Genomic DNA, 27,991 nt, shown 5'->3' with positions numbered 1-27,991 from the left:
AGCAAACTGGGATTAACCTTTACAGCTGGAAAGGGACCCTAGGGGGTCATCCAGTCCAGCCCCTGTCCAGGTCCCCCCCCCCGGGGGGAATCCAACTCCCAACCTCTGGCTCCGCAGCCAGAGAGGCCTCAACCCCTCAGCTCTCCCCGTTACACAAACGTAAATGCCACGATGCAAATGGCCACAGCAAATTGCTGCCGCCTTCTGGCACGGCTGCTCCTATGCCCGCAATTCACATCCTCGCACTTACGCGGCTCTAACAAGCCAAGAGGATTCTGGCCATCTTTATATTAGGCTTTTGCATATAGTTCAGGCTGCACGTCTCTTGTCAATAAGTGTGTAAAGTAAGGTAGTCCTGTGATCATTAGGCCACTGAGGGGGTGTGTGTGTCTGTCTGTCTGTGTCAGTATTCCTGAACCACGATCGATCAATCTATCGATCGATCTGCATCAGGTTGTATCCTCCTCTTCCATCCAACGGTGCTCAAGCAAACGAACATGTCGTGGGCCACCAGGGAACCTGGCCTGTAATCAGAAATGCGAGGTGGAACTAATTAACTGCCATCAGTTCCCTGCCATGATGGATGGAACTACTCTTAGGTAAAGGTTCCCCTTGAGATTGAGTCCAGTCGTGTCCGACTCTGGTGCTCATCCCCGTCTCCAAGCCTTAGAGCCAGCGTTTGTCCGAAGACAATTTCCATGGTCACATGGCCAGCGCGACTGGACATGGAACGCCGTGACCTTTCCACCGAGGCGGTCCCTATTTATCTACTCGCATTTTTACATGCTTTCGAACTGCTAGGTTGGCAGGAGCTGGGACAAGCGACGGGAGCTCCCTCTGTCATGTGGATTCGATCTTACGACGGTTGGTCTTCCGACCTGGCAGCACAGAGGCTTCCGCGGTTTAACCCGCAGCGCCACCATGTCTCTGTGAACTACTCTAACACTGCCACAAATCTCCAACAGGATTCTGGTCGAGGCATCACAACGAGGACAGTGCATGCTTCCTGCAGGCAGAAGAGGCCTGGAAAGGGTCGGCTCCACACCTGGCCAGCGCTTACTAACTTGGGCAAAAGTCCTTTCCCAGCCTCAGTGGTCCACCTGTAAAATGGAAACTGGTTTCTTTGGGAAAATCAAGCAGAATCAAAGACAAAATAGGGCAGGCTTTGTTTTTCTTTTTAAAAAAATCTTTATTCTTTGCATTCAAAACGCAGTCTAGAAAAACAAGGATTTTCCCTGAAACAGTTATTTCAGAGAAGTAAACGTCGTTCTCTCACAGTATGCACCCAGAGAGGTTTAAAATACACGTTAAAATACGTTCAGACGGAACACTCTCAGCTTCATGACTATTTCATGAAGGACGTTCTCTTGCACAAGCCCTGTTAGCTCCCTGGGGCCGCGAACTCGAGTGCAAAACACAGGTTATGTAGGCATTCATGTCCTCATGAGGAAATCAGGCAAGCCTGGTGGAGAAACTTACGCATGGGCCTCTGGGCTGGTCCACAGAGATCCAGAGCTAGGTAGTGACCAGGTTGTGGGTGTTGTTTAGTCGTTAAGTCGTGTCCAACTATTGGTGACCCCATGGACCAGAGCACACGCCAGGCCCTCCTGTCTTCCACCGCCTCCCGGAGTTGGGTCAGATTCATGTTGGTTGCTTCGCAGACACTGTCCAGCCATCTTGTCCTCGGTCGTCCCCTTCTCCTCTTGCCTTCACACTTTCCCATCATCAGGGTCTTTTCCAGGGAGTCTTCTCTTCTCATGAGATGGCCAAAGGATTGGAGCCTCAGCTTCAGGATCTGTCCTTCCAGTGAGCACTCGGGGTTGATTTCCTTCAAAATGGACAGGTTTGTTCTCCCAGCACTTCAGGGGACTCTCAAAAGACTCTCCTCCAGGTAGTCGGTAACAAACCAATGAAAAGGATCCTGGCCAGAATCCTGTGGGGACTTCACCCCGTAACAAGTGAAAGCAGGGAACTTACTGAGGCCAACTGCAGCTAATTTAAGGAGCTGCCGGTCACAGGACCAGAAAGGCCACCACTCACACCACCCAAACCTAATCCGGTCATTGCAGTTGGTCACCAGGACTTGTGCGATTCTGCTTCCGAGTAAAATTCCAACAGGATTCTGGCCACTGAAGGGCTGTTTTTCCTTTTCACAGAGGTCCAGAAAATGTGTGTGTGTGTGGTGTTTCTGACATTCCTTGTGGATTCAGCAGGCTTTCGAAAAGTGACTGTTTTCCATTACACCTGCCAGGATTGTGAAAAAAGGGAAGCAAAGGTGGATGACACGACACGGGTGCATAAAACGATGCCCGGATGCTTTTGTCTTTCTCTCCTAGCATTAGAACCAGGGTGCTGTCCATACCAGGTAAAAATAGTTTTAAATTAAGGAATTTTTGCTACCACAAGATTTCCTGAGGGCTGCTACCGCAGAGCGTTTTAAAAAGGGGTACATTCATGGAAGGTCGGGCTGGGCCATCCACGACTACTAGTCATTATGGCTTTGCACCAACCTCCACCGTCAAAGACCGGACAATTCTTTGTATCAACCGCATGTGGATGCAAAAACCTCCTCTTTTTTTGTTCTTAAGCTCAAGTGGGACCTATGCCTTCTCGAGTAAACAATACTGAATTACAGGGAGATTAATCCAGGCTGAAAATGCACAGGATTGCCACCAGACAATAAAAAGTCAAGTCTTCAAGGCACAACATGTCTTTAAGGTGCAACGGTCTCCCCACTATTTTGTTACTTCTCATTGCTATTTCAGATTATTAAAATATGTATTTTACTAACCCTATTCCATAATCTGAGTTTGGATCAAGGAACCACAAAAGAAAGGTTGGTCCATATTTGAACATACACGTTTAGGAACAGAAGAATCCTCAAGGTCTGGGAAAACAGCGGTCAGAGTCTGTGAGTTATAAAAGAAATGTCCCGTGTTCAGTGATAAACACCAAGTCTGAAAAGGCAAGCGTCTTGACCCTGCTTAACCCAGAAATAAGCCCCATTTAGACCTGTGGGTTTTACTCACGCATGAAGCGTGCACAGAGTTGCCACTTGAATTATACATAGATCGGTCAAACAATACCTAAGTTGATAAATGTGCACACTGTTCCGGTGCCTTCCTGGTGGGTCTGGATGACCATGACCGTCGTGATGAAAAGAGGCTCATCAAACACCAGAGCATCAATTAAAAATCTAGCCTTATTAGGGGATTAAAAATCCTTATTCGGGTATTATGTGAAAGAGCAGAAGAGGCCTTCAACATGTGCAGAAATGCTTTGGACAATTTTTTTGACAGTGGGGAGACAGAAGGGTTAAAACCTAATGATCCATTCAAATAGAACAGACTTGGTGTAGAAAATCATCATCATCACACACCGTCAGCTCAACGGTGACCAGAGACCTCCACCCCTGAGTGATGGAGCCAGCAAAGAAAGGAAGAAAATATTCATGTAAATTCCACCGATTCAGTGGCTCTAGTACTATTTGGGGAGAGCAAGGGGATTTAGCCCACAAAGGTTTAATGCCAAGTTCTGTTTTGCATTATTGCTCTCTGCACTTCTCCTCAAATCCTCCCCTTTGGTCCACTCTGGCTTTCAAAACACCCTGCCTGATAAAAAGAGATAGGATGATCTCAAAAGCTTGCATACAACATGGTGTCGGTGGGTTTTGACCTAATACAGGCATTTCTCTAATCCAGACTTGGGCACTGCAGACTATACAGCGGCCACTGTGTTCGGTGCAGCGTCATGGTGACAGAAAAAATAACACGAGTGGTTCATGGTTCTACGGTCAGAGCAAGAGACAAGCCACAGCTCAGACCCCTGCAGGTTTTCCCGTCCTTGGTTGTGAAGACCTTCTGCATCGACAAGATCGAAGGGGGTGGGGTGAAGAACAAAACCCAGAACTGGGCAAGTGAGCGGCTGCTTTTCTCCGTAGTCCACAGCCATGGCACTCAAAAAAAGGGAAACCACTGAAATTGCTGAACTCCAGGGAGACCTTGTAAAAAAAAAATGCCTTCTGTGGTTCCAGTTAAAAGGGTCCAGACCTGGGAACCCAAACTGTGCACCAAGGAGTTTGGCCAGTGGGTCCGGGACTCCAAAAACGGATCCCACGGGAGCCACCCCTGGATGGGGCAGGCCGTTCTCGGAGGCATCTCAGCTGGCATTCTGGGGCCTCCTCTGACGTCGTCTGCTGCGAGAACTCGGCCCACGCCTCCCACGCAGGGAGTGCGCGCTGTGGGCTCTTCGGCGTGGCCTACGAAAGGGGGCGGCCGGTTCATCGACGTTCGGGAGCCTGGGTGGAGGGAAGAGGTCGGGGCCGATTTCTGCGGGGAAACAAAAGAGAGAGGTCAGAGGGAATCCATGCCAACAGACTGCGGGTTACTAGCCTCCAAGCATCCGGGGAACTCTTTCATGAGCCACCACACAGCTCCGAGGAGTTCCAGATACAGCTCTGATAAAAAATCAATTACCGGTACAACCAAGATCTTACCACCCTTTTTCAACGTTTGGGTGCTCAGCGGATCTTTACCTGGCCGTTTGCTCACCTTTTTGTTAATGCTTAAGATGCCTCAATGTTCTGTTTTTATTCAGATTCTGCCACCTCCTCCTTTTTCCTTCCCTCCTTCCTTCCAACAAATGGTGATTTTTCCTGTGTATATAATTTCAGCATAGCGGGGGGGGGGGAGGACATTTAGCCCACCACCACCACCACCTAAACCCCTGTTTTTTTTTTAAGCAAAGAAATGCGCCTACCATCCGGGGGAGGCCACCATCCCTGTCCGCTTCCCTCTCCATCTACCGGCCCGTTGCCATTCCAGCCGTTGTAGGGGGGGAAAGTCGCATTTAGGGAAATGGGATAGTCAAGGCCATAGTAAGAGACATCCGCATCGCTGCCTGGGAGAGAACCATCGTTGCCCAGATGGGACGGCGCATGGCTGAACATCTGCTTGCATCCACCTCCCTCGGCAGGCCTGTCGCAGAAAGCATGACCATCGCTGGAGCCCACCTCTCCCGGGTGAGGTCCCTGTGGGTATCCAGAGCCATCCGGAGGCCCATAGAAAGCCCAGGGTTGGTAAGGAGGATGATTACCGAGACCCATCTGGCCCCCGTAGGGCTGAGGGCCTGGGTCATATCTGTAGCTCTCAACCGCGCAACTGCCATAGCTGGCGTCCTGCTGGAAATAAGAGTCACCGATGGTACTGGTCCGTTCCCAGTGGAACTGGGTTTCTGTCTGCTCTTCAAATCTATCAGAAGATGCACCGCTGTAACTCACGGACTGCGGGGGATTCCCTTCCAAACTGTTGGCCTGCGACCAAGGAGCTTCATGGCCAAGATCGAGGCCGTTCCGCTGGGGCCCCTGTCCATGGACCTCCGTGGGCCAAGTGCTGTTTCTGTCACTGGTGATCTGTCGGAAAAGAGGCGGGGGTCCGGGACTGGACCAGCGACGAGGCATGCCTCTGGCCCAGGAATGCTCGGGCGTCGAGTGCCAGCGTTCTGGGTTTTCTGGCGGGGAAGGCACGGGGGCAGCACCTGTAAATAAGAGGAAACAGATGGTGCTAAAAAAGGGGGGAGGGTGGTTTCCGGACCCCCCCCCCGGTGATCTTCAGAGGGTTCAGATGCTCCCATTCCATGCACAGAGAGGAGCCTCCATGAACGCAACAGCTCTTACAGCAGAGTCAGTCACTACAAGATTAATGTCATCAGAAGAACATAAGAATCTATAGTGGCCAGGATCCAACTGAATATTCATGCCGACACAAGTGCGAAGGCATATCTTGCGTCGGTGACTGAAGTCCTTGTTTTTAGGAACGAGGCCAGTGATCGCAAATTGATATGGAGATTGGTTTCCAAAAACCAACCGTTGGCCACTCCATAGCGGTCTCTCCAGGACGAATATTCAACTGGATCCCAGTCAGTGTGTGCCCTTCCCCACAACACTTTTTCAAATCTCCTTGACCTCCTTGTCGCTTCTTACCCGAGTCTTGATGGGAGCATTCCTGGACAACGGATGCAGCATTGAAGCCAGCCCACCTGGCGCGCGCACACACACACACACACACACACACAAGCTTGCTCGCTCGCTCGCTTACTCACTGGGGTCCAGCTCTCTCTTTTCAAGTTCCACCCCCCAGGCCTCAGCCATGTGGGTCAGCAGGAGTTTGGTGATGCACCGATGCACCCAGTGGTTCCAGTGGACACCATCTTTGCAGTGGTGCTGCTCCAGAAAGCGGAAGGAAAAGTGCAAGTCCAGGATGTCCAGCTTGTAGCAAGATGCCAGGCAGGCGCTGTAGAAGTTTGCCTCAATGACATCTTTAGGAGTCGAGTTCTTCTTGACACCCTTGGGAGAGGAGGAACCAGCGGTCAGAGTTCTAGAACTCCCAAAAGCAGAACCAGTGCCTCGCCGGCATCGGTCGTCAAAGGAGAAACAACCCGAAGCAGGATTCTCTCGGTTTCCTCATGCCTCTCCTCACATGCGTGTCAGAAAGAGCACTTCATCTCATGGGAGTGCGACAGACCGTCGGGGGTTCAGTGAGCCTTGCTCTAACCATTTCGCCACACTCCCCCGTTGGATCCTGGAGTGGGTGAGCTCATGAGAGTTAAATGTGGTGAAAGTACGGAACCTGCTGGGTCCCAGGACCTCCCAACGCTCCAGCCTGACTCAACTAAGCAGTGCTTTCAGGAAGTTCCAAAAAAATCCACAAAATTAAGTGCTCTGGGCTATTATGCCAACCCTGCAAGGCAGAACACCCACAAAATACAAAATTCCCAGACGTTGGTCAAGGTATGACCTAGTTCTAAGTACCACAAACCCTCTTACACAAAACCTCAACCTACTGGATAGAGAAGTTTTTATATTTTATTAAAGATAGCAAGGATTTCAAAACAGCATCAAAAGCATTTGGAGCAAACAATCAATTAGAGTCTTGCGCCAGGAAATAAGGAAGTCAGCTAAGCTACCTAATACTTAACACACTAGCATAGCATCAGCATAGTCTTGGAGCATGCACAGATCGCATTTCTCCTGGCACAACAGAACAGGACAGCTCCTGAGCACAGCATCTCCTGAGAGATAACTAAGTCAATTAAAGTAACTTCTTGTCCCCTTTTTATAGTCCTCGGGAAGCAGGCTACTGATGTGAGCCTGGACTCACACAGCAACATGGGGCGGCTCTACCTGAGGCTGGCGCCCTTTGAGGGAGAATTAGCAAAGAGCTATGAGCCCTCCTACCTTGAAGATGCTTCCATAGGTGTTTTGGCTTAACGGCGTCGCCGTGGTCCAGATGATGAGGCAACTTGAGGGTAAGAGGTCACTTAGCTTCTCAAAGAACTTTTCCAGGTTTTGCCGGTATTCCCTGAGAGCTTTGGGGATCGGGGGTTCCATGGGGAAATTATCCTGGTATCTGTATGGAAAGCAGCAGGCGGTCAACACAACGAGAACACCCCTTTTTATAGGAGCATTTCTGCCTCTCTAGAAAGATCTGCAAGGTATCATGGTTAAGAGAGAGAATAATTCACTTCTAAAGAAGGGGCAGGGTGCTTTAGACCTAAGGAGAAATCCAGCCCTCACAAATTCTCACATATCCTTCCCTGTGAAACCATCATTTAGGGCCGTGGTTCCCAAACTTGGGTTCCCTAGATGTTCTGGGACTACAACTCTCAGAAATCCTGTACAAACCAGCAAGTGGTGAAGGCTTCTGGGAGTTGCAGTCCAAGAATATCTGGGGACCCCAGGTTGAAAATCACTGGTTTAGGGGCTTCTGCCTAGTTGTTTTCCCCAACAGATGGGAAACGACCTCTGAGCATTCAGCCTGGAGGCAGACGGTGCATCGTGTCCTCTCCCAATTTGAAGAGACCCTTGTCCAGCAGGCCGAGGCGAAGAGGCCTTCCCGAAACCAGCCAAATCAGGGAGCTGGACAGGGGACAGATTGCATTTGTCCTCAGTGTGGAAGGGATGGTCACTCTCAAATTGGCCTTCTCAGCCACACTAGACACTGTTCCAAGTCCTCCATTCAGAACACGTTACCATAGTCTCTTGAGACTGAAGGATGTCTAATCTAAATCTAGGGGCGTCTGAGATTCTGCAGCCCCTCCATTCTAAAAGAATGACGTATTTCTCCAAAGGTATTATTTTAGGGTTTGGGAAGGATTTCACGCATATGGGTTTGGTGCGATGTATGCATTACGTACTTTGTAGGACGTGACCATGTGCCTAGTTCATGGGGAGTTATACCCAGGCAGTCCATGTGTCTGATTTCACCTTTAGTGAAGCAACAGACCACGTGATAATAACACATGTTACTGCGCCACTGCATCCAAAGCATGTCTCCTGGACAAGACTTCTGCCTCATTGCAAATTTCATAACAGCATCCACAATGTCAAGTTATGCAGGCGCAGCTATGCCACAGGATTTTTGGCCAGTGTCTTCTTCCTATGCTTACCACCACATAAAGATGAAATCCTGGCCTCAGTCACATTCTGCTGTGCTTAGGCTTGGACTTTTGCCCTTTCGCTGTTTGTGACTTGTAGACTATTCATGGCTGCACAGCTTCACATCCACCCACCCAACACTTAGGAACACGACCCGTCTCATAGAGAGGCCCCGTTACCTGTTGAGGTCCCAGAGGCAAGAACCGATGATGAGGACGTCCGGTATCAGTTCCGTTTCCAAGCCTTTCTTGAAGTCCTCCAGGACGCTCTCCATGTAGGCGGAGTAGACACGAGTGATGAAGTAGAAGCGCACAAGGTGGTGGTCGGTGCGGTACTGACGCGCCTCACGGTAATTGGACCCATTACCTAGCCCATTAAATTCCACCCGGTGATCGCCCGCAAAAGTCTCCTCGCCCTGCAAACAGAGTCTGTATCATTGCCCAGGTCGCCCTGGGCTCCCTTACAGCCAGAGAGAGCCACCTTTGGATCAAGTTGCTTCCTAGAAGCGGGGAATCGTGAGAAACAAGAGGGCTGCGTGTCTTTTCCCACAGTTACAGGAAGGGAGATTCAGACTGAATATCAGGGAAAACTTCCTAACTGTTAGAGCAGTACGACAACGGAACCCATGAACTCGAGAGGGAGCGAGTGCTCCTACGCCAGAGGCCTTCAAGAGAAATTTAGACAACCACCTGTTAGATCTGCTTTGATTTGGATTTCGGCCTTGAGCAGGGGGTTGGACTCGATGGCCTTGCAGGTCCCCCTAGCTCAGTTATTCTATTCTATCCTCCAACCACCACCGACAACTAATATAGAAGACGGGTTTGATAAAGGTCCATTTCCAAAATAATTGCACGTGTAGGAATAAAATTACTTCCTTAGTATTAACTGCTATGGTTTCATAGTTTGCAGTGGCTCACCTGTGAAGTTTAGCAACCACACCTGCGCAGCTTACCGGCTAACAACAGGTATGACACGCAACAGCACCCAGATACTTTCGCCAATTACAATCTAAGAGGATTTTAAGGGGATTTGGAGGGCATCCTAACAAGGATGAATTGTGGTGCTGGAGGAGGCTCTTGAGAGTCCCCTGGACTGCAAGGAGAACAAACCTATCCATTCAAAAGGAAATCAACCCCGAGTGCTCATTGGAAGGACAGATCCTGAATTTGAGGCTCTAATACTTTGGCCATCTCATGAGAAGAGAAGACTCCCTGGAAAAGACCCTGATGTTGGGAAAGTGTGAAGGCAGGAGGAGAAAGGGGACAACAGAAGACGAGATAGTTGGACAGGGTCATCGAAGCGACCAACATGAATCTGACACAACTCCGGGAGGCAGTGGAGGATAGGAGGGCTTGGCGTGCTCTGGGTCTATGGGGTCACGAAGAGTCCGATGCGACTTAACGACTAAACAACAACAACAATCCTAACATGAATTTTTCCCCCAAGTTTTATGTCATTCTTCTTATGGAAAACCCCAGTACTCTCCTGTAATAAAGCAATGAGGAGAACCATGCTTTATCAGGCATGGGGAAATATTTGCAGGGAGAAATCACCACTAGAAGTGAAAAATTGACTCACTCTGGGCGAGTGAATTCCAGCCATGGCTACAAGCAACCCAACAAAGCGTGTTTTTCCCCCTGCATAAGGCATCCTGCAGCCAGCCTATTCGCATCGCAATGCCAAGTCAATCACCATTTATCAGTGTTCCTAGTTACATCTACCTTTCTGGTGATCAATTCCATGAGCTGGTTCTGCTTAGTAACAGGGATACCCAGTGTGTAGCGCACCGGACAGAGTGAGAGACTAGGAAGCAGAAGAACAGGGTTCAAATCCCGGGCTGGCCATGGAAACTGACAGGGTGGGGGCACCAGTAAAACCACTCAAACATCTCACCTTGAGAGCCCTCTTAGGTTGCCATAAATCTGACCCAACACCAGAATAAGACACATACACTGAGTATCTTGTTCCCGTCTGTTTTACCTTCACCTACACTGTGGCTCCCCGCATTTCTTCCTCATTCACCGGAAAAAAAACCAAAGCTCGTTATAACCGAACAAACTTGAAATACACCCGATATAATATACAAAGAAAGGCTGTTAAGGATGCTGATGATTTAGACACCACACCTTATATTTCAGCTGGGAAAGGCCGAGCATCTCATCGGTTTGCAGGATGTAGACCAGGTCTTTATACACCGACCGGAAAACTGCGAGAAAAGAGAAAGACAAAGAAGCCGTCTAAACGACAGAGGTGATGCTAAGAAAATGCCATGAACCCTTTAAAAGGAGTGTAAAAACTGTATGGCCTGTGAGCCGTACGTGGGGCCCCCAAAACCACTTCTTTGTGTTGCCCCCTCAGTTGGTGAGTCATATGTAGCCCATAAAAATCATTTACCCAATCCCCCAAGAACTTTAAAAAAAATCTTCTCCAAGAAAAATGGGGAAATTGCCCCACCAGAAACAACCAGGGGGCACGGTTCCTGATTATAACTGTTTCTTTTTAAGTCCCTCCAACTATTTTCCCCCTAAATGGTGTCTTTCCTCTGAAACTTCCATAGCTGTAATCCCCCCTGCAATAAACGAAGGCTCAGAAGATGGAGGGGGGGGTCCTTCTGTTCGAACGGGGAAGGGTCTGGCATGCCACTTCCTCACGAGAGCATCTGTTCGGCCTAGGATACTAACTGGATCTCTCACCAGGTCTGGTGGCTCAGGTGGCCTCCAGACGAGGGAGGGTCTTCTGCCCCCTTCGGCTGGTAGGCCAGCTGCAGTTCCATCCCTCGCCTTCGGGATTCTAGGTAAGGATGAACGACATGCTTCATACACGAGCTGCCTTTCGAGACGGTCCGAAAATGGCACCTCATGCAAAACTTGACCACTCCTTTGGGGACCAGATAAGACAGAAATGTGGCCACTGGGTTCCAGTCTTCCAGCCATTTTGGTCTTGGATCAACAACTCTTGACCTATAAAGTCTTGCTCTGGAACCCCCAATATTTCAAGAAGTGTCTCTCCCCCAAAATGAACCCTACCTCCTTTTCTACATCCACCCTCCAAGCCACGTTCGGTGGGGGCGGTCACATTTCAAGGTTCGGTCTTTTTTGTGGTAGCCGCTGACTAATGAACACTCTCCCTCGGATAATTTGGCTGGCACCCACATGGTCATTTTCCCCCCACCCTAAGGAGTCGTTCCTGGCATTTGGAGATTAGTTACGGCTCAGTTTTTCATGGTTTACGAACCTTGTGGGGTTCATTCCAATTTGGTGGGAAGGTTTGATTGAGTGTTGTGGGTAAACACTTCTCCTTTCACCGTTTTGTTCTCAATCCTTTAATTTACATTAGAAATCTGAGAACTTTTCCTGGACCACTAAAATAAATCTTAGAACCACAGAGCTGGAAGGGACCCTAGGGGTCATCAAGTCCAGCCCCGGTCAAGGAGGCCCACTGGGGGAATCGAACTCCCAACCCTCTTGGCTCTGCAGCCAGAGACTTAAACCATTGAGCCACCCAGGAGTTCAAATAATAACACTGATGTTCTGATGACCAGGGATGCGGGCAAATACTGGGGCCAAAGCCCCAAGTCTGAGTTCCTATTAAAAATAAGGGTTTTCTCCCCAGGGGAAAAAAAATGAAGGGGTGGGTTGGCGTCTTGAGTCATGAGTTGGAGTTGTTGGGGGAAAAAGACCCAAGTTGCGTCAATGGGGCAACTTGACAGCAAGTCCCAAGACTCTCGAGTCTCCCTCCCTGCTGGTGACCCAATAAAGGGTGTCACACCCATCTCTGATCATCAAGGCAGGACGTGCATAACTTACAACTCGGGGAAGATTCCTTCGGGACCAGCTCTCAGAACCTGTCAGAGCCGCCACCCATGGGACGTGTAGTCCCCAAACTCTGCAGGCAACCGAAGTAGTTAAAAATTTACAGCCCTCGGTTCCAGGAGATGGGAGTTTTCTGAGTGGAGGGGACCACAAAGATCTTTGGAAGGGCGAAAGGACCCTTAAAAGGGGGTGGGTGGGCATCAAGCTGACTTCAGCTGACTTGGAGGAAGGGAAGGGGGCTGGATTTTGGAAGACGGGGCCGGCTTTTGGTTTACTTCACTCCCAGCGAGACATCGTGGGGTTTCAAGGAAGGAGCGGTGGTAGTGAAGAGGAACCCCAACCAAATACTAGGCGCAGGGTCTCCTTCTCAAACCAGACCGCCCCCCATCCTCAACAACAGCTCTGCCAGGAAACGCACTGGAATCGCCCATGACCACCACAAATTTGTTGTGAAGCAGCTGTTGGGCTTCTTTCGAAGAGAAATCATGGATGCTCCCCAAAGGGAGGTGGTGGTGGTCCATCATGCCCGCCTTCGGTGGAGAGGGGGGGCACCTTGGCCAGGCGATGGTCCTTCTCCTCCTGGGGGGGGGGGGAAACCAAGAAATGGTAAGTGTGAGGAGGGAGGAAAGGACCGTAAGACAAGCCCCACCACCACCACCTTTACCCCTGCTGGAATACATGGCTTCACCTGCCTTCTGGAGCGTGTCCGGACGCCGAACAATTGTTATGTAGATTTTACTCCTCCGTCAGAACCTGAAACACAATTGAAGACCAACACAGATAAGGACAAAGTGAAGCCGGTAGAGATGAGACACCTTGGCGGGGTAGAAGTATTTTCAATCAATCAATCAATCAATGAAGACAAAAGGCTAAATCTAGCTTTTAGAATTAGGGACGTATCAAACGAATAAGACTTTAGGAAACCAACCCTTAGACAAGTCCCACTGATTCACAGGATCTACTCTAGCTACCATCATGAATGTGACTCAACTCCGGGAGGCAGTGGAAGACAGGAGGGCCTGGCGTGCTCTGGTTCATGGGGTCACCAAGAGTCGGACACGACTTAACGACTAAACAGCAACAACAACTCTAGCTGAGATAAGCAAACTGGATTTAACCTATGGAGTCATAATGCGAACCAGAGATGTGCAGATGTTATGTTTCGGGAGGGGCCACAGAATTATTTTGGGGACTGGGCTAGAGCGATTCCCCAAAGGACAGGAGAACAACTCCCATTTTCCTTTCTTTATTTGTATCAGACTATTGCACAATCTAAAATTAGGGACATATATGAAATATAGGTGGAATTAAAATGTTAATTTTAAGTCTCCTGGGGCAGTGGTGAAAACTGTTGTACTGCAGCCAACACTTTGCTTACAACCTGAGTTTGATCCCGACAAGGTTCATTCAGCCTTCCATCCTTCTGGAGTTGGTGAAATGAGCACCCAGCTCGCTTGGGGTGGAAGCAATCGACAGCCTGCATAATTAACTTGTGAACTGCCCAGAGAGTGTTTTAGCTCTATGGGCGGTATAAAAGCAGCACACCTTGCTTTTTTAGACAATCAGGCTGTTTTTGACCAGAAGTCGGCTACTGCAATAGCGCTATCTTGGCCCTTGACTAGTTCTTCTTTTGTATATATAGTATGGCATAAACTGCATAAACATAAATTAATTTCTTCACAGTCACAGAAAATGTGCCCTGCATCCAAATAGCCTCATTTTCACTTTGAAGTCTATTTAGTGACTTCCAGGTGGTCCGGCCAGAGTCTGGTCCAGGTGGGAGATGCTCTTCAGCATTCATCCATTTGGCAAAGTGTGTTGCCATTTTGCTTCTCCATAGGTTTAGTTTCGCCTCTTCTGGTTTAGTTTTTGGAGCTGGAGAGACGTGCAGAAAATTTTCCCTCGATTTCAGCTATCTAGGTGGCTGACTTCCTGCTGGCAGAAACGCAAAAGGGAAGCATGAATTGCTTCCTGTAAGAGGAAGGGAGCCATCCTAACATGTTTTGTTGTCTCTGTGCTTTTGTGCCCTTTGAGATAGGGAAGGAACAGAGACCTAAAATTCCTTCTCATGCTGAAATCTTCTGTATTTTTTGCAGCAGGAGACAGTATACTGGGACCTCCATATCCTCTGGAGATTGGCTCCAAGCCTCTTGTAGATACCGGAAATCGTGGATAATAGCAAACACCATATATACTGTTATTAGTGGTTCTCAAACTTGGCTCCCCGGATGTTCTTCAACTGCAACTTCCAGAAATCCGGGCCAGCACAGCAAATGATGAAGGATTCTGGAAATTGCAGTCCAAGAACATCAATCAATCAGTTTAAGAACCACTGCTATGTATCACAGTAACAGAAAAAAAAACAAGAAATGTTTTTTCACATGTATTACCAGAACTGACCACTAGAAGACACCAGAGACAATGCTACGTAGTCTTCATTAACAAGCATTCATAGAACGGTCTCTCACTCCATTAAGTGGCCTGTTCTGGTAATACATGTGAAAAAAATTCTGGATCTTTTTCGTGTAACATTTTCAATATTTTCATATCATGGAGAAGGGAAACCTTAGATTTTCCAGATTTCTCTCAGATATGCTTTGATTTGGATTCCTTGCCTTGAGAAGGGAGTTGGACTAGATGGCCTTAAATGCCCCCTTCCAACTCTGATTCTACGAAAATGTGCCACTTGCAGGCACTGATGTGAACCAAAGTATTGATGGTCATTTATTCTGCTAGCATCTTAGTCCCTACCTTTCAAGCCAATGGTCCACATAATTTCAACTTAACACGTTGAACATTTTTGCCACGGAGTCTTAATGCAAACAGATTAGAGTTCTGTGCTCGGTACAAATGAATAAAGGGCATTTTTTCCTACTGCTATTCCAAACTCTGGGTCATTGGTCCATTTAGCCTATTATCACCAACTCTGGACTGGCAGGATTTTTCTTTTAGCTGTACCTGGGAGTTCCCTGCTCTCTGAGGTTGTGTGTGTGTGTCTCCCATCCAACTGCTAAACCAAGCCTGACCCTGCTTAGCTTCCAAACTTAGATGAGACTGTGGGGTGTTTGGTTTTGCATGGGAGTAAGAGGAACTTAAGACCATGGAAAATGGATGTGTGGCCCATACAGTAAAAAAATGGATGTGCACCTTGCTAGGGACCGGTGGCATGAAGACCGTGTGAAGTTTTGGGGCCCTCCCTATTGAAATGAGCACCTGATAAATACAGCAACTTTGGAAACGGGCCTTATCTCTGGACTGTCCTTGTCTAACCATGGGAAAATACAGAATGCACAAGGAGGGGATTGAGCGAAGGAGGAAGCCAAGAAGTAGGAGGAAGGAGGAGAGTCTGAAAGGCTTTGGAATTAAAAATCCAAGCAACTTTGCACCTCGCTGGTTCCTTGACAGCTTCAGGGCTATTCTCAGATAACGGCCATTGTTTCCATTAAAGCACAGAAAGACAGATTTATGGCCAACAGGCTCCGTTTCCTTGCTCTGTATGAGGGAGGACCTTTGGTAAAGAGATCTAAAGACTCCTGAACTTTGGCAAGTCGGGTGTGGAGGACAGGCTGAAATGAAAAGAACAAGAGAACAAAGACGTTGGGTTGGATTTCGATCCAGTCCAACATACCACCAGTTTTGATAAGAAAGAAGAGTCTTGAGTTCTGTGGGCAAGCAAAAACCACCGTTTTTAGGGTGCTCCCAGAAGCCATAAGGGTATATTTCCCCCCCCCCAATAAACCAGAGATGATACCCAGTGTGCTCTGGTGGATAGAGCAATTGACTAGATTGCAAGAAACCTGGGCTCAAATTGCTGTCAGCCATGAAAATTCATGGGGGCGGGGGGGCGAATGGAACTGGCAGAACCACTCCTTAAATATAAAAATAAAATAAATTAGGGTTGCTCCAAGTTTGTTCCAACTTGACGGCACTTGACATAACCAGGAAGCAGGAATATGTAGACTGGAGGGGTATCACAGGGTCTCCCCAAGGTTGTGTTCATGACCCCAAGGCTCCCCACCCTGATTTCCTTTAGAATTGATAGGTTTGTTCTCCTTGCAGTCCAGGGGACTCTCAAGAGCCTCCTCCAACAACACAGTTCAAAAGCATCAATTTTTCAGCATCCAACCTTCTTGATGGTCCAGCTCTCACTTCCATACATTGCTACTGGAAAAACCACAGCTTTGACTTATGCGAACCTTTGTCAGCAAGGTGATGTCTCTGCTTGTTTACTGTAACCTGATGCATCTCTCTGGCATGCAATACTAAATACAACTCCTCATTATTCTCTGTCAAAAGGGTGACTATTGAGCCACTCAATAAACCCAGCAGGGATCAAAGTCTTAAGACTATTTTTGATGGACACACCATTTAAGTTCCTCTGTTTCCAGGAATCAGGAACAGAATGCTCCCTCCTGCCACAGCCAAACACAATTTCCCTACATTCTTATCTCCTCCCCAGAGACTGGGAAGCACAGAGAAAGCAGCCAGTGTTACAGGACACTGAGGGTTCTCGGGTTCTCTGCAAGCCAGCTGTAATCTTGCCCTTGGACAAAATTCCTAGGGGTTTGGTTGCACCCCAAATTAACTTAGAAAACAACTGAGCCACCTCTGCAAAAACTAGGTTTTACACACAGAAATACCTCCTGTCTTTATTATTAATCATCATCATCATCTTAGAACAGTACGGCCGGAAGGGATCCTATGAATCATCGGGTCCAGCCCCTCAAGGAGGCTCCGTGGGGAATCGAACGCCCAACCTTTGGTTCTGCAGCCCTACAGTTGAACCACAGAGCTATCTACCAGGTTTTCAAATAATCATCTTAGACCTGCAGAGCTGGGAGGGACCCTGTGGATCATCAAGACCAGCCCCTGTCCAGGAGGCCCCGTGGGGGATTCGAACTCCCAACCTTCTGGCTCCGCAGCCAGAGACTCTAAACCCCTGAGCTCTCCAGCAGTTCTGAGCTACCCAGCACTTCAAGCAAGAAAACACACACATGCATGCGTGCACACACAAGTCATATCCACAGAGTCCAACCCTTTGTATATCTGTTCGGAAGCAAGTCTTGCTCACTTCCGGAAGGGGTGTCTCCCAGGTACGTGTCTACAGGATTATAATCAAAATCTAACAAAGAGGTTGGCAGCACTATATGGACAAAAGGAATTACAGTATTAAGACAGGAACGACTTCAGACCTAGGAAGGGCTTCCTTCGGCTGGAATGGACCTGCTGAATTCTTTGCATGTACAAAGCGTGGAGACAAACAGTCGTGAAAAACAAAAGTATATGTTCCTCGTCAAATCCATGTGGAAGAATAATCTCTAACAGTAGTAACTGCTGACGATGCAACTCCCCTAGTGTTGTGTGACAATTTAGCACATGTAGTAGAAAGCCCTTATCTTGATTGAGTCCTGAGCTCACAAAACCAAACTTGCTAAATTAAGTGATGTTCAGTAATTTCACACTAAACATTGCACAAACCCATGTTCTCTTGCTGAAGAATCAGGACCTTCAGGCAAGTAACAAGGACAGCAAAATTATCTGGGCATTCAGCACACAGTAAAAGCAATGGATGGAAAGTGCAATTCGAACCCAAGACCAACAAACCCACGTCTCCATTCAGAGCTCACCAACAGCTGCAAAGCAACTTTTCTGTTATTCCAGTAGGAAAAATATAATTTCCCCATCTTTCCACCCCAATGCATATATTATTTCTATATTCGATACACGCCTGTCTTTAAATCTAAATGCCGTAAGAGGCTAGCATAACAAAGTCTCTTTTGAAAATGTGCAAGGTCAAAAGCATTGCCTCCAGCTAGTCTAGAGGAGAAACCATATAACAGGAAATACAAGGACGACAAAACCCCAGACTAAGCAGTCACGGCATAATAACAACTGGAATTGTAACGCTTAGCGTGACCGGTGAGAAAAAGGCTTGTTTTCATATCTCTATGGTACACGTTGTAATCGCAAGGCTTCGCCAGTGACTTTAACACACAAACGTGTCTCCATAAATCACATGCTATTGTAACCCAGCCGGACAGTGTTGCTGGTCAAACTGTCCCTGACAAGGAAACTTCTCAATCTTCTTTCTCATGTTTGTTATGATCTGTTCCCTTGTAATGGTAATTCCCTTATTTTCCATTGTTGAGCGGACTTGATTTGACTCTGAAAGACTCTGGTCACCTCCTTTCCTGCAGGAAAATATTTGTTGTTCAGTCCTTAAGTCGTGTCCGACTCTTCGTGACCCCATGGACCAGAGCACGCCAGGCCCTCCTGTCTTCTACTGCCTCCCGGAGTTGTGTCAGGTTCATGTTGGTTGCTTCGCAGACACTGTCCAGCCATCTCATCCTCGGTCGTCCCCTTCTCCTCTTGCCATCACACTTTCCCAACATCAGGGTCTTTTCCAGGGAGTCTTCTCTTCTCATGAGATGGCCAAAGGACTGGAGCCTCAGCTTCAGGATCTGTCCTTCCAGTGAAGACTCAGGGTTGATTTCCTTCAGAATGGATAGGTCTGTTCTCCTTGCAATCCAAGGGACTCTCAAGAGTCTCCTCCAGCACCACAATTCAAAACTATGATCTTTCAGTAAACCCTATGTAATATGAAATCCAATTTATTGTGTCGGTTTGTGGTTCCCCCCCCCTCTCTCCAGGTACCTAAAAAGAGTTGATTCCTGCCAGAGTAAAAACACATCTGTCTTTTTACAACATTCCTATTATTCAATTTGATTTCAGTTAGCAACTCTGCTTCACTACGCTGTGTACGCTGTTATCACAAAGGAGTTTAGGGTGTGTGCATATATTTTTCTCCTCTTTTCCTTAATTTTGGCCCAAGCCTTATTTTTGGCCCAAGATTCCCAGAACACAGCACATGCAATAATGACATTGCTTTTCACATTCTACCCGCCTGCCAAGAAGAATTCATCTATCTGGGCCTCAATAATATTATTTTCCTCCTGAAGACTCCCAAGATTCCGAGGCCATCTCCAACTATAAACTCCAAATGCTTATATTCCACATTTTTAAAAGTGCTAACCAGGCCATACAGAAGTTATTTGCATTACCGGCCATGGGTTGCACATTTTGGCATGCCAACCATATCCATTTTTGCAGGCAATGATAAAGGCTGCCGGAAACAACCTCCACGGACCTTCTCAGCAGATGTGGGTCTCCTCCCTCAACCATTATTTTAACTATCTGCCTTTGCACACAATTCTGGAATATGTGTTACCATTAACACACATGAGTAACCCCCCCGCCATTGTCTAATCACCTATGATCAATCAATACCTTCTCCAGGCGACCAGGTATAGACTCCCACATATCTTTTCCTCTTACAGACCTGCAGAATGCCATAACTCATTTATAATATTTCAGGTATACAGGTGGGTTAGTAACTTCAGTGGGTGTGTAGCTGTTTTCATAGATGGTGTACAAAGGAAGCCCAGGGCTGGAAAGTAACTAGTTATCTGTCGCAGTTATTTTAAGTTTTCTTTCAGGTAATAAGCAATGCAATGAGTAGTTACTGAGTTACAGTAAAAGTAACTACTGTAACTTCTACTGTAACTTCCTGAAAGTTACAGCAGAGTGACAAAGTAGTAGTGACAAAGTTACTTTCAGGAACAATAAGCAAAGTTATCCAGTTATTTTTAAGAGCCTTTCCAGAGCCATTTTGACAGGATTCTTCCAGTTTCAGGCAGTGTAAATCCAAAGTGGCAAGAAAAATATTTCCAGGTTTTCTCTTCATGCAATTATTTGCAAAGTGGCGTATCAGAATTAGCATTGATAATATTGCTCTGTATTTTGCAGTTGGTAACAACCACCTAATGTGGTGGAAGATTACCATTCCTGCAAGCAAAAAAGCAGACGGCTGGCCAAAGAGACCAACCTCTGAGGAAACATAGGTGATCTGGACAAGTCTCGGCTTGCCCAGGGTTCAAAGGCAAGTAAACCCACCCCTCTCTTAAACCGACACCCCAACGGCAAGACGGAGGGTTTCCACAGAAGCCCATTCGTATGGTTGGTCCCAACCACAGAGAAATTCTGTCTTCAGACTACAGCTATTCTGGGCTCCAAAAAAGAGGAACTTTTTAAATTTTCTGAGACATATACAGACGTCTCCTGGCTGCCGAGAGCGCGATCCTGACCGGGCAACGGATAAAAAGATCAAGGAATGGATGAAGTTGACTGCATTCTGCCAGAGATCATCCATTCCACAGTTGATTCACCAGCAGGACGCAAAGCCACCCACATCCTGCAAGCAGCAGAAGCCGGCCAGCTGGCTGGCAGGAAGACATTTCAGCAAAATGTCTTCAGTGGAGGAGAGAAATCGCTGACGGGAGAGAAGAAAACATGAGAAGAACCCATCTGTCCTTTACCTTGGGGGTGCGGGGAGAAAAATGGCCAAACGTTCAGCCTGGAGAGCCACTCAGCTCCTGGAGACTGCCAGGCTACCTCCTGAGCACTTGCATGGCATCCGGATACGGTCTTTCCACAACCAGAACGCACAAGCCCTCTTCTGCATTAAAGTGTGACAAAACATGCATGCACACTCGAAGAGTTGTCGGCCGAGGGTGCCCTTCTGTAGCGAGGAGGAGCAGTCACAGCTGGCATATGCTGTTGACACTTCCGCTGTCAGAGCAATACTGAAAAAAGCAAGAAAGCAAGCAAGAAAGGACCCCGTTGGTTTCGGTTTCCACTTCCTACCAAACTTGAGTTAAGCAATTTCTGCTCAATAAAATATTTGGGTACCTGGGCAAGGCCTGAAGGCAGAGCTTTCCAAAAAAAGAGGAGAGGGGGCTTAGGGTGAGTTCTCAGACAGATGCCTACGGGCTTTTTATAAAAGGATCTGGGACCCAAACCCCAAAGAGAAAACCTCTTTATTGAACGCAGAGCTAATGAGAAAGGTTTTGTTTGGTGCAAATTTTTCAAGAAAACGAACAGCAAAAGACCAGGCTGGGACTCAGAATGCCCGTTCAAATCATCATTCAGGCACAAAACGGACGGACTCCCACAAATGCAGGAGAGGGTGACTCCTTTTTAGATTACTTGAATATATATATATCAAACGATCAGTGCAAGCTTTCATAGTTAAAATCCACTTCTTCAGGCACACACCGGTAACTTCTTCTCAGGCTGACCTACCTCAAAGGGTTGTACTGAGGATAAAACGGAAGGGGCACCAGACTCAGAAGATGGCACGTTCGTTATTTTTGAAACAAATCCAAAAGCAAGAGTTGGAGTAAGCAGAAAAAACAGTCGAAATTATCTCCTTTGTCGCTCAGGAACAGTAACACTGTCATGCCGATATCTGTCTCAAAACAAAACGTTTTCTGAAATTGCACATCTCGTGTTTCCGTTTGGTTGGTTTATTTTTCCCATGGTGCTGCTAAATCGCCAACAATGAATCATGATTTCCTAGGAAAACCAGCAAAAAGTGTGAGTCTTATAAAAACAAAGAGTCTTGCGGAAAAACAAAAAAAAACTATCTCATTGTGAGCTTCCATGCACCAAGACCCTTATAAAACATCTTCTAAGGTGCCATTATTTGTGGTTAGATTTGCCACAACGCACAAACATACAGTAAGCCCTTCTCATTGTTACTTAGTGGCTGCCGTTGGTCCCACTACCCACTTGTGTCTGAAAGCAGCAGTTCTTGGGGTTTCTGGCAGGATCGTGTCCTGTCCTAGCCCTATCTGAAAACTGCTGGTATTCTTAAGCAATTTTGCTGACTCTGCTTAGAATCTGAAAACAAACAAAGAGAGCGTCCCAAGGCAGAAGATACAGACCGTCCTGATCTTACAACCTGGAAAGGCAAAGCAATCTCTTGCACACGATCCGGAACCTTCAAACAGCCTGGTTCTAGATGGAGCAAGGAGCAGGCTGGATAAGTCAGTGAGTCAAGTCTGTGGCCACGGAGCAAGAGTTCAAATCCCCACTGGGTCTCCTTGGAGAAGAGCCAGCCTGGGTGGCTTTGGGCCAGCTGCACCATTCCAAATTTCCGCCAGAAGAAGGGAATAAGAAACCACTTTGGAATATTGTCTACCTAGAAAATTCTGGAAAGGGTCGCTATGAATCGGAATTGATTTGATGGCGTGTGTTGGTTAATAGACGAATGAGGAGAGAAACCAAACGCATGCAGCAGTGAGCAGAGAGGTACCCTTGCTGAACAGATTCCCTGGGCAATACAAGGGGGGAAAAACCAATGCAGTTGAGCTGGCAGACATCTGGGTCAAGACATTTTATTGATTTGTTGGTTTCATATTATTTTATTAGATTTCTACCTCACCCATCTAGCGGCAAGTCACTAATTCTGGATGACGTTAGAAACTTTTTAAAAAATCAACATAAAAAAATAGCCATAAGGATAAATCAAAACATCAGTTAAAAAAAGAAGGCGACCCTTCCAATACTCAAATATATTTGCAAAGGGCAGGAACTGTTTGTTGGCCATTCCCAGACCTCGGTGGGCCACAAACCCTATTTAACACCCACCCAAAAATCACTCAGAGAAAGATTTGCCCCTAAAATGCAGATCACCCGCCCGCCCACAGAAGCGTGGTCAATATTTCCAAGGAAGGAGCTCTGTCCGTTGTTACAGAAAAGGTCACGAACGCCTAGACTCTCTAAAAACACGTTATTTGATGGTTTAGAAGAAGTAGCCATGTTAGTCTGTGCTAGCAGATCAGGTCAAAAACAAAAGATTGGGGGGGGGGGGAGAGAGAGATAAAGAAGACCACGATGTTGTGGCACCTTGAAGATTAATCATTATATTTTAATATGAGCTTTCGTGGACAAGTCCACTTTCTCAGACCTAAGAGGGGGACTTTATTTGATATAAGTTCTTGCAGGCTAGCCCCAGGGCTGTCTTAACTGGAAGATTATCCCATCTGCTCCTGGAGGATTCAAGAGAACTGAAATGCAAAGAAGGCATGGAGTGTGGTCATTAACACACAACAGTTGGGTGATTGACATAAATAGGCTGCCATAGATAAGCTAATGAACATATGAGCTAAGGCATGTCCTGTTCGGAGTCATAAGCAGAACTGGTGGGCGAAGGATGGAAATCAGTAGGGCCCCCAATGCAAAAAGACCAAAAAGCCAGGCATGACCATATAGTTTAGTCAATAAAGACAAATACTGGAAGTGGACAGACTTACATGGAAAATTAAAGAGAAGGAAGATTCAGAGTATGTTCAAACGGGTGGACTCTGTTCTATGAATGGTTAAAAATGCGGTGTAGCAATCAGGCCTTAAATTCATTTAATAAATGAATATAATCTGAATCCATGTATCATGATGTTTAATAAGCACAGATTGATTTTATTAATAATAATAATTTTTTTAAAAGCAGGAAGATCAATAGGGTTTGTGGTGCAGTGTTTTGACATGAGGACGTTTTTAAAAAGAGAGACGTAAGATAATGCAGACTCTGGAAAAAGAATTCAAACCTATATAGTTTGGATTTTTCTTTCGATGGGAACAGCTACTCTTACTTTCAGTGAAAACAAGGCTCTTGCAGCAACTTAAAAACTAATAATAAATTCATTCTAGGATACGCTCTCGAGTCCCGTTCAACTTATGGCAGTCCTATGAATTAAAGGCCTCCAAAGGGTCTTGTCTGTCAAAGGTCCGCTCAGGTCTTGCAAAGTCACACTTCCTGAGTCCATCCATCTTACGCTCAAGCCTTCTCCTCTCCTCCCACCTCCTACTCTTAACAATCTTGCCAATCAAACCTATTGGGCAAAAAGCCAGGGTTAAAACACGTCCCTTCCTGTTTAAGGTCACTTCAGTCCCCAAACCAGACAAGAATTATCCCATTTGTTTCCGGCCAGAAAGCCCATTAATCGCATAAATTTTTAACAAACGAGTCAGTGAAAACGTATACAGTCAGCTGCAAATATTCACAATCATCCTATTTATCTGGGAAATCTGCACTGTGGATCCCAATCATCAGGAATGTGGGTTTTCTTCTTTAACTCAACGGGAAAGAGACAATATTCGAAGTTAACAAGGAGTCCTGTGGCCCCTTAGGGGACGTGGTGGCGCTGCAGGCTAAACCGCAGAAGCCTGTGCTGCAGGGTCAGAAGACCAAGCAGTCGTAAGATCGAATCCACGCGACGGAGTGCCCGTCGCTTGTCCCAGCTCCTGCCAACCTAGCGGTTCGAAAGCATGCAAATGCAAGTAGATAAATAGGGATCACCTCAGTGGGAAGGTAACAGCGTTCCGTGTCTAAGTCGCACTGGCCATGTGACCACGGAAGATTGTCTTCGGACAAACCGCTGACTCTACGGCTTAGAGATGGGGATGAGCACCGTCCCCTAGAGTCGGACACGACTGGACAGAAATTGTCAAGGGGAACCTTTACCTTGTGGCCCCTTAAAAGCTAACCTGTTTTATTTGGTAGAAGCTTTCCTGAAGGAGGTTGCCCTTCAGATGCAAAGGACGGTGACCAAATGGCTTCAGGCCAGGCTACTGTGAGTCCCCAAGACCATCCTGGTGGCCCCCAGCAAAAAAGTAACCCCCCCTTTTTTTTTTTGCTAAAGATGCTTTCTTTAAAACCCATTTCTGCTCCCACAGGCCTCCAGGAGTGGTCCTGTTCGCATTACAGGAGGAATTACGCTTGCTTGCTTGCTTGCTTGCTTGCTTGCCTGCCTTCCTTCTCTTCCTTAACCTTCCTTCCATCAACTTTCCTTCCTTCTGTCCATCATCAACCCCTTCCTTCCTTCCTTCCGGATGAGAATAAGCATTTGGGGACATCTTGCAGCCCATGACACAAATCTGGTCCCCCTACCAGTCCCCTCCCGGAGGTCTCCCATTCCACACAACTTAACCCTTGTGTATCTTTCCTGCACAGTAGTGCAGGAGCACATTTTAATAGACAAACACCTCCCTTCAACCTGGAATTTACGGAGGACTGAAGATGCTTTTGAAGGACCTTGGCGAGGGCCACAGAGACGGTGCCTTCTCCACCCGCACGTGCAAACGCAAGGAGAGAGATCCCACGGTACTGCATGTCAGGAACACACTGAGGACGTGTGTGTGTGTGCACGTGGATGGCAGGGAAGGGGGCTGTCTGGGTGACTCCAACTCTCATGTTTGGATCGGGGTGCCTCACCTCAAATTGTGCCTCCCTGGAACACAAGCCACCTAGGATACTGCACCTTGTTGTGAAATAAAGAGGATAAGAGAAAGTGGCCATCCACTGCACCACCAGATTTTTTAATGCCACACCTGGCCATATAATACCTACTGTTGTTTCAGCTCCGCGGCTTCTGCTTCCTTGTTCCTTTTCCAGGTAAAATGAAAAAATCAGGGCCGGTTTCTCCGTACAGATATTTTTGCTCACCACCACCTGGGTGTATGTCAACAACCTCTCAACTATTTCCTCTTACCAACCCAAGAGAACAGACCCAGCCTGTGAGCCTTCTCTGCACACCTCCTCTCACTGGTTTCTAAACGATGATTCCACGATGATTCAGCCACCCTGGCTCCTGACATCTCTCATCAGATGGACTGCCTCCGACCAGGGAGGTTCAATTCAGCTGCCATCGGGCAGGAATAATTCACACGTTCCCCACCCGCTAACTCTTGACCCGTCTGCACGCGAAGGCGCGCCCACGTGCAAAGAGACCCGAGGATTCGGGGAGGGGCGGGGGAGAGAAAGACCCCCCCCCAGATGGCCGCGACACGCGAGCAGCCTCGCAGGTGGCTCACCGGGCAACGGAAAAAGGCGGCTTGGGCGGGGGGGGGCGCAGGTCGTGGGAAGGCCCCGACACGTGAGCCGCGGAAGCTCCGTGCCCAACCAACTTCCAGCCCTGCAGTTCTAAGACTATTACTGTTATAAACGAATAATATTGTGATAGCTGTAACAGGGCAGTAGCTTTAGTAGGCAAAAATAAAATAAAAATAAAATAAAAAGAATGTAAGTTTCTGAGAAAGAAGGTTTGGCCCCACCAATACGCTTCTCGAATTTCTTTTATGGCCAACAAAGTTGCTTTTGCTTTCTCTTAATAACACAGCTAATTTACACTCGCAATCACGCTGGCTGCAGGGTTAACAGCAAGTGTCAGAAACCAGACTTCACAGCAAAACACTACAGAGGACTGGAATAAACAATAACCAAGGAAAAAAAAAGACCACAGATATCAATAATGGGTTAATTATTGTGCCATTACTCAACAAGAGGCTGTGTCACAAAAAGGTGACTATTAGATCTTTTATATCCCAAGGAGGATACTCTATATAGAGAGAGTATCGTCCTTGGGATATATAAAATGAGTTAGAATACAGCAAAGGACCTCAGAAGACACATTAATAAATGCAAAATGAATATACTTTATTACCTATTGATTACAATTCTAATAAAAGGGGTTTCGTGCATTCAGCACGTTCGCACAACATATATATTCACCAAAGAGAGAAGAATTCTTGATTTGCATAGTCCAAGTTCCATAGAAAGTAGTTGATTCCGAAAATGATGGGTCTCAGCAGCCAAATTCTACCTGCCCGGACCCCTCCTTTTATATTTCTTTTTGGGCTGGTTGCTACCCTGTTTCCCCAAAAATAAGCCCTAGTATGATTTTTTCAGGATGCTTGTAATATATACGCCCTACCCCAAAAATAAGCTCCAGTTAAGTGAAACCGCATCCTCCACCCTTGTGTAGCAACCAGAAGAAGAGGACAGGACTGTATTTGAATAAACGTAGATGGTTGTACAAAAATAAAATATCCCCTGAAAATAAGCTCTACTGCGTTTTTCAGAGCAAAAATTAGTAGAAGACCCTGGCTTATTTTGTGCGCCAGACAGAGGTGGGATTCAGCAGGTTCGCACCTATTCTATAGAACCGGTTCCTAAATGTACTGTTGGTTCTTAGAACCGTTTGCTGGCTTGAGATGAATGAAGGAGGAGGGGCCAGGTGACCAGCGACAAGCGGGGGGGAAGGGGGCACAGTTAGCTGCCTCCCTTCCCGTGCCACACTGAGCCGTCTGAGGTGGGGTGGGGGTGAGAGAGATAGAGCCCTGGAAAGAGCAGAGGCATCACTGGGGGGAAAGGGGGAGGATGACTCCTTGAGGGGTGGTGATTGACAAGGCATGTGGGCAGGACACAGAGGGAAAAAGTTTTGGAGTGAGACCGCTTCAGTCAAACACCCAACCGTCCTCGTTTTACTATGATTTTTTTCAAGTTAAAGGTACCACATAAGACTGTTGCTCTGCCTAGAAACAGTTTTTTTAAAAAATATCTGAGAGAATATCCAATGCATGAACCAGTGACGGTCTCACTGATCCACGCAAGCAAGGTATGCAATAGAAAAGTCACTCACACCACAAAGAGATCAAACCTCCAAGCCTCATTTAGAATAGCAAAGAACTTTTCCTCCTGCCCCAAAACTGACAATTTCGGGAGACAAATGGCACACATATGGCCCACTCTGTTAGAAGGAGGAAGACAGCTACCAGTATTTAAACACTAGTAAGATTTACTATTCTTGAAGGCCATATATCCAGGTCCAAGAAAGGAAAACACACAAACATATGAATAGATAAGGGGAATCGAAACTCTTCTCTCGGAAGCGGCCACTGAGGGTGAGTGGGGGAGGTGGAGCCTGCCAGGGCTCTGAGGGAAGCCATCATCACCACCAGCGCCTCCACCAACACCAACACCCCTCAAAGTGATTGGCGAGGAGAAGCGGTGGGTGGGGGTGGAGGGGAAAGATGGAGGAGGAGGAGACCTCAGAGAAGTCAGTAA

At 47.2% G+C, this 27,991-nt stretch overlaps 1 protein-coding gene across 7 annotated transcripts in view; it reads right to left on the bottom strand.

Moving 5' to 3' along the window:
* Positions 1-1,164: 1,164 nt before the first annotated feature.
* The window catches only part of LOC110086604 (uncharacterized), a 28,542-nt gene continuing 1,715 nt past the window's right edge, over positions 1,165-27,991 (bottom strand). Inside the window, exons 2-10 of one of the 7 annotated variants that reach the window (XM_078394431.1) lie at positions 20,622-21,660; positions 12,935-12,999; positions 12,665-12,825; positions 10,561-10,640; positions 8,614-8,849; positions 7,235-7,406; positions 6,100-6,343; positions 4,759-5,535; positions 1,165-4,328 (exon numbers count right to left, since the gene is read on the bottom strand). In XM_078394431.1, coding sequence (XP_078250557.1) covers positions 4,159-4,328; positions 4,759-5,535; positions 6,100-6,343; positions 7,235-7,406; positions 8,614-8,849; positions 10,561-10,640; positions 12,665-12,770 — 1,785 coding nt within the window. In that variant the 5' untranslated portion in view covers positions 12,771-12,825; positions 12,935-12,999; positions 20,622-21,660 and the 3' untranslated portion in view covers positions 1,165-4,158. The other 6 variants (XM_078394430.1, XM_073002156.2, XM_020807629.3 and 3 more) reach the window with 6 other exon arrangements.

The sequence above is a fragment of the Pogona vitticeps genome, chromosome 5 (genome assembly GCF_051106095.1).
Source record: "Pogona vitticeps strain Pit_001003342236 chromosome 5, PviZW2.1, whole genome shotgun sequence".
Classification (NCBI taxonomy): domain Eukaryota; kingdom Metazoa; phylum Chordata; class Lepidosauria; order Squamata; family Agamidae; genus Pogona; species Pogona vitticeps.
The sequence above is the reverse complement of the archived record's forward strand: the minus strand, read 5'-3'. Positions and strand labels throughout refer to the sequence as shown.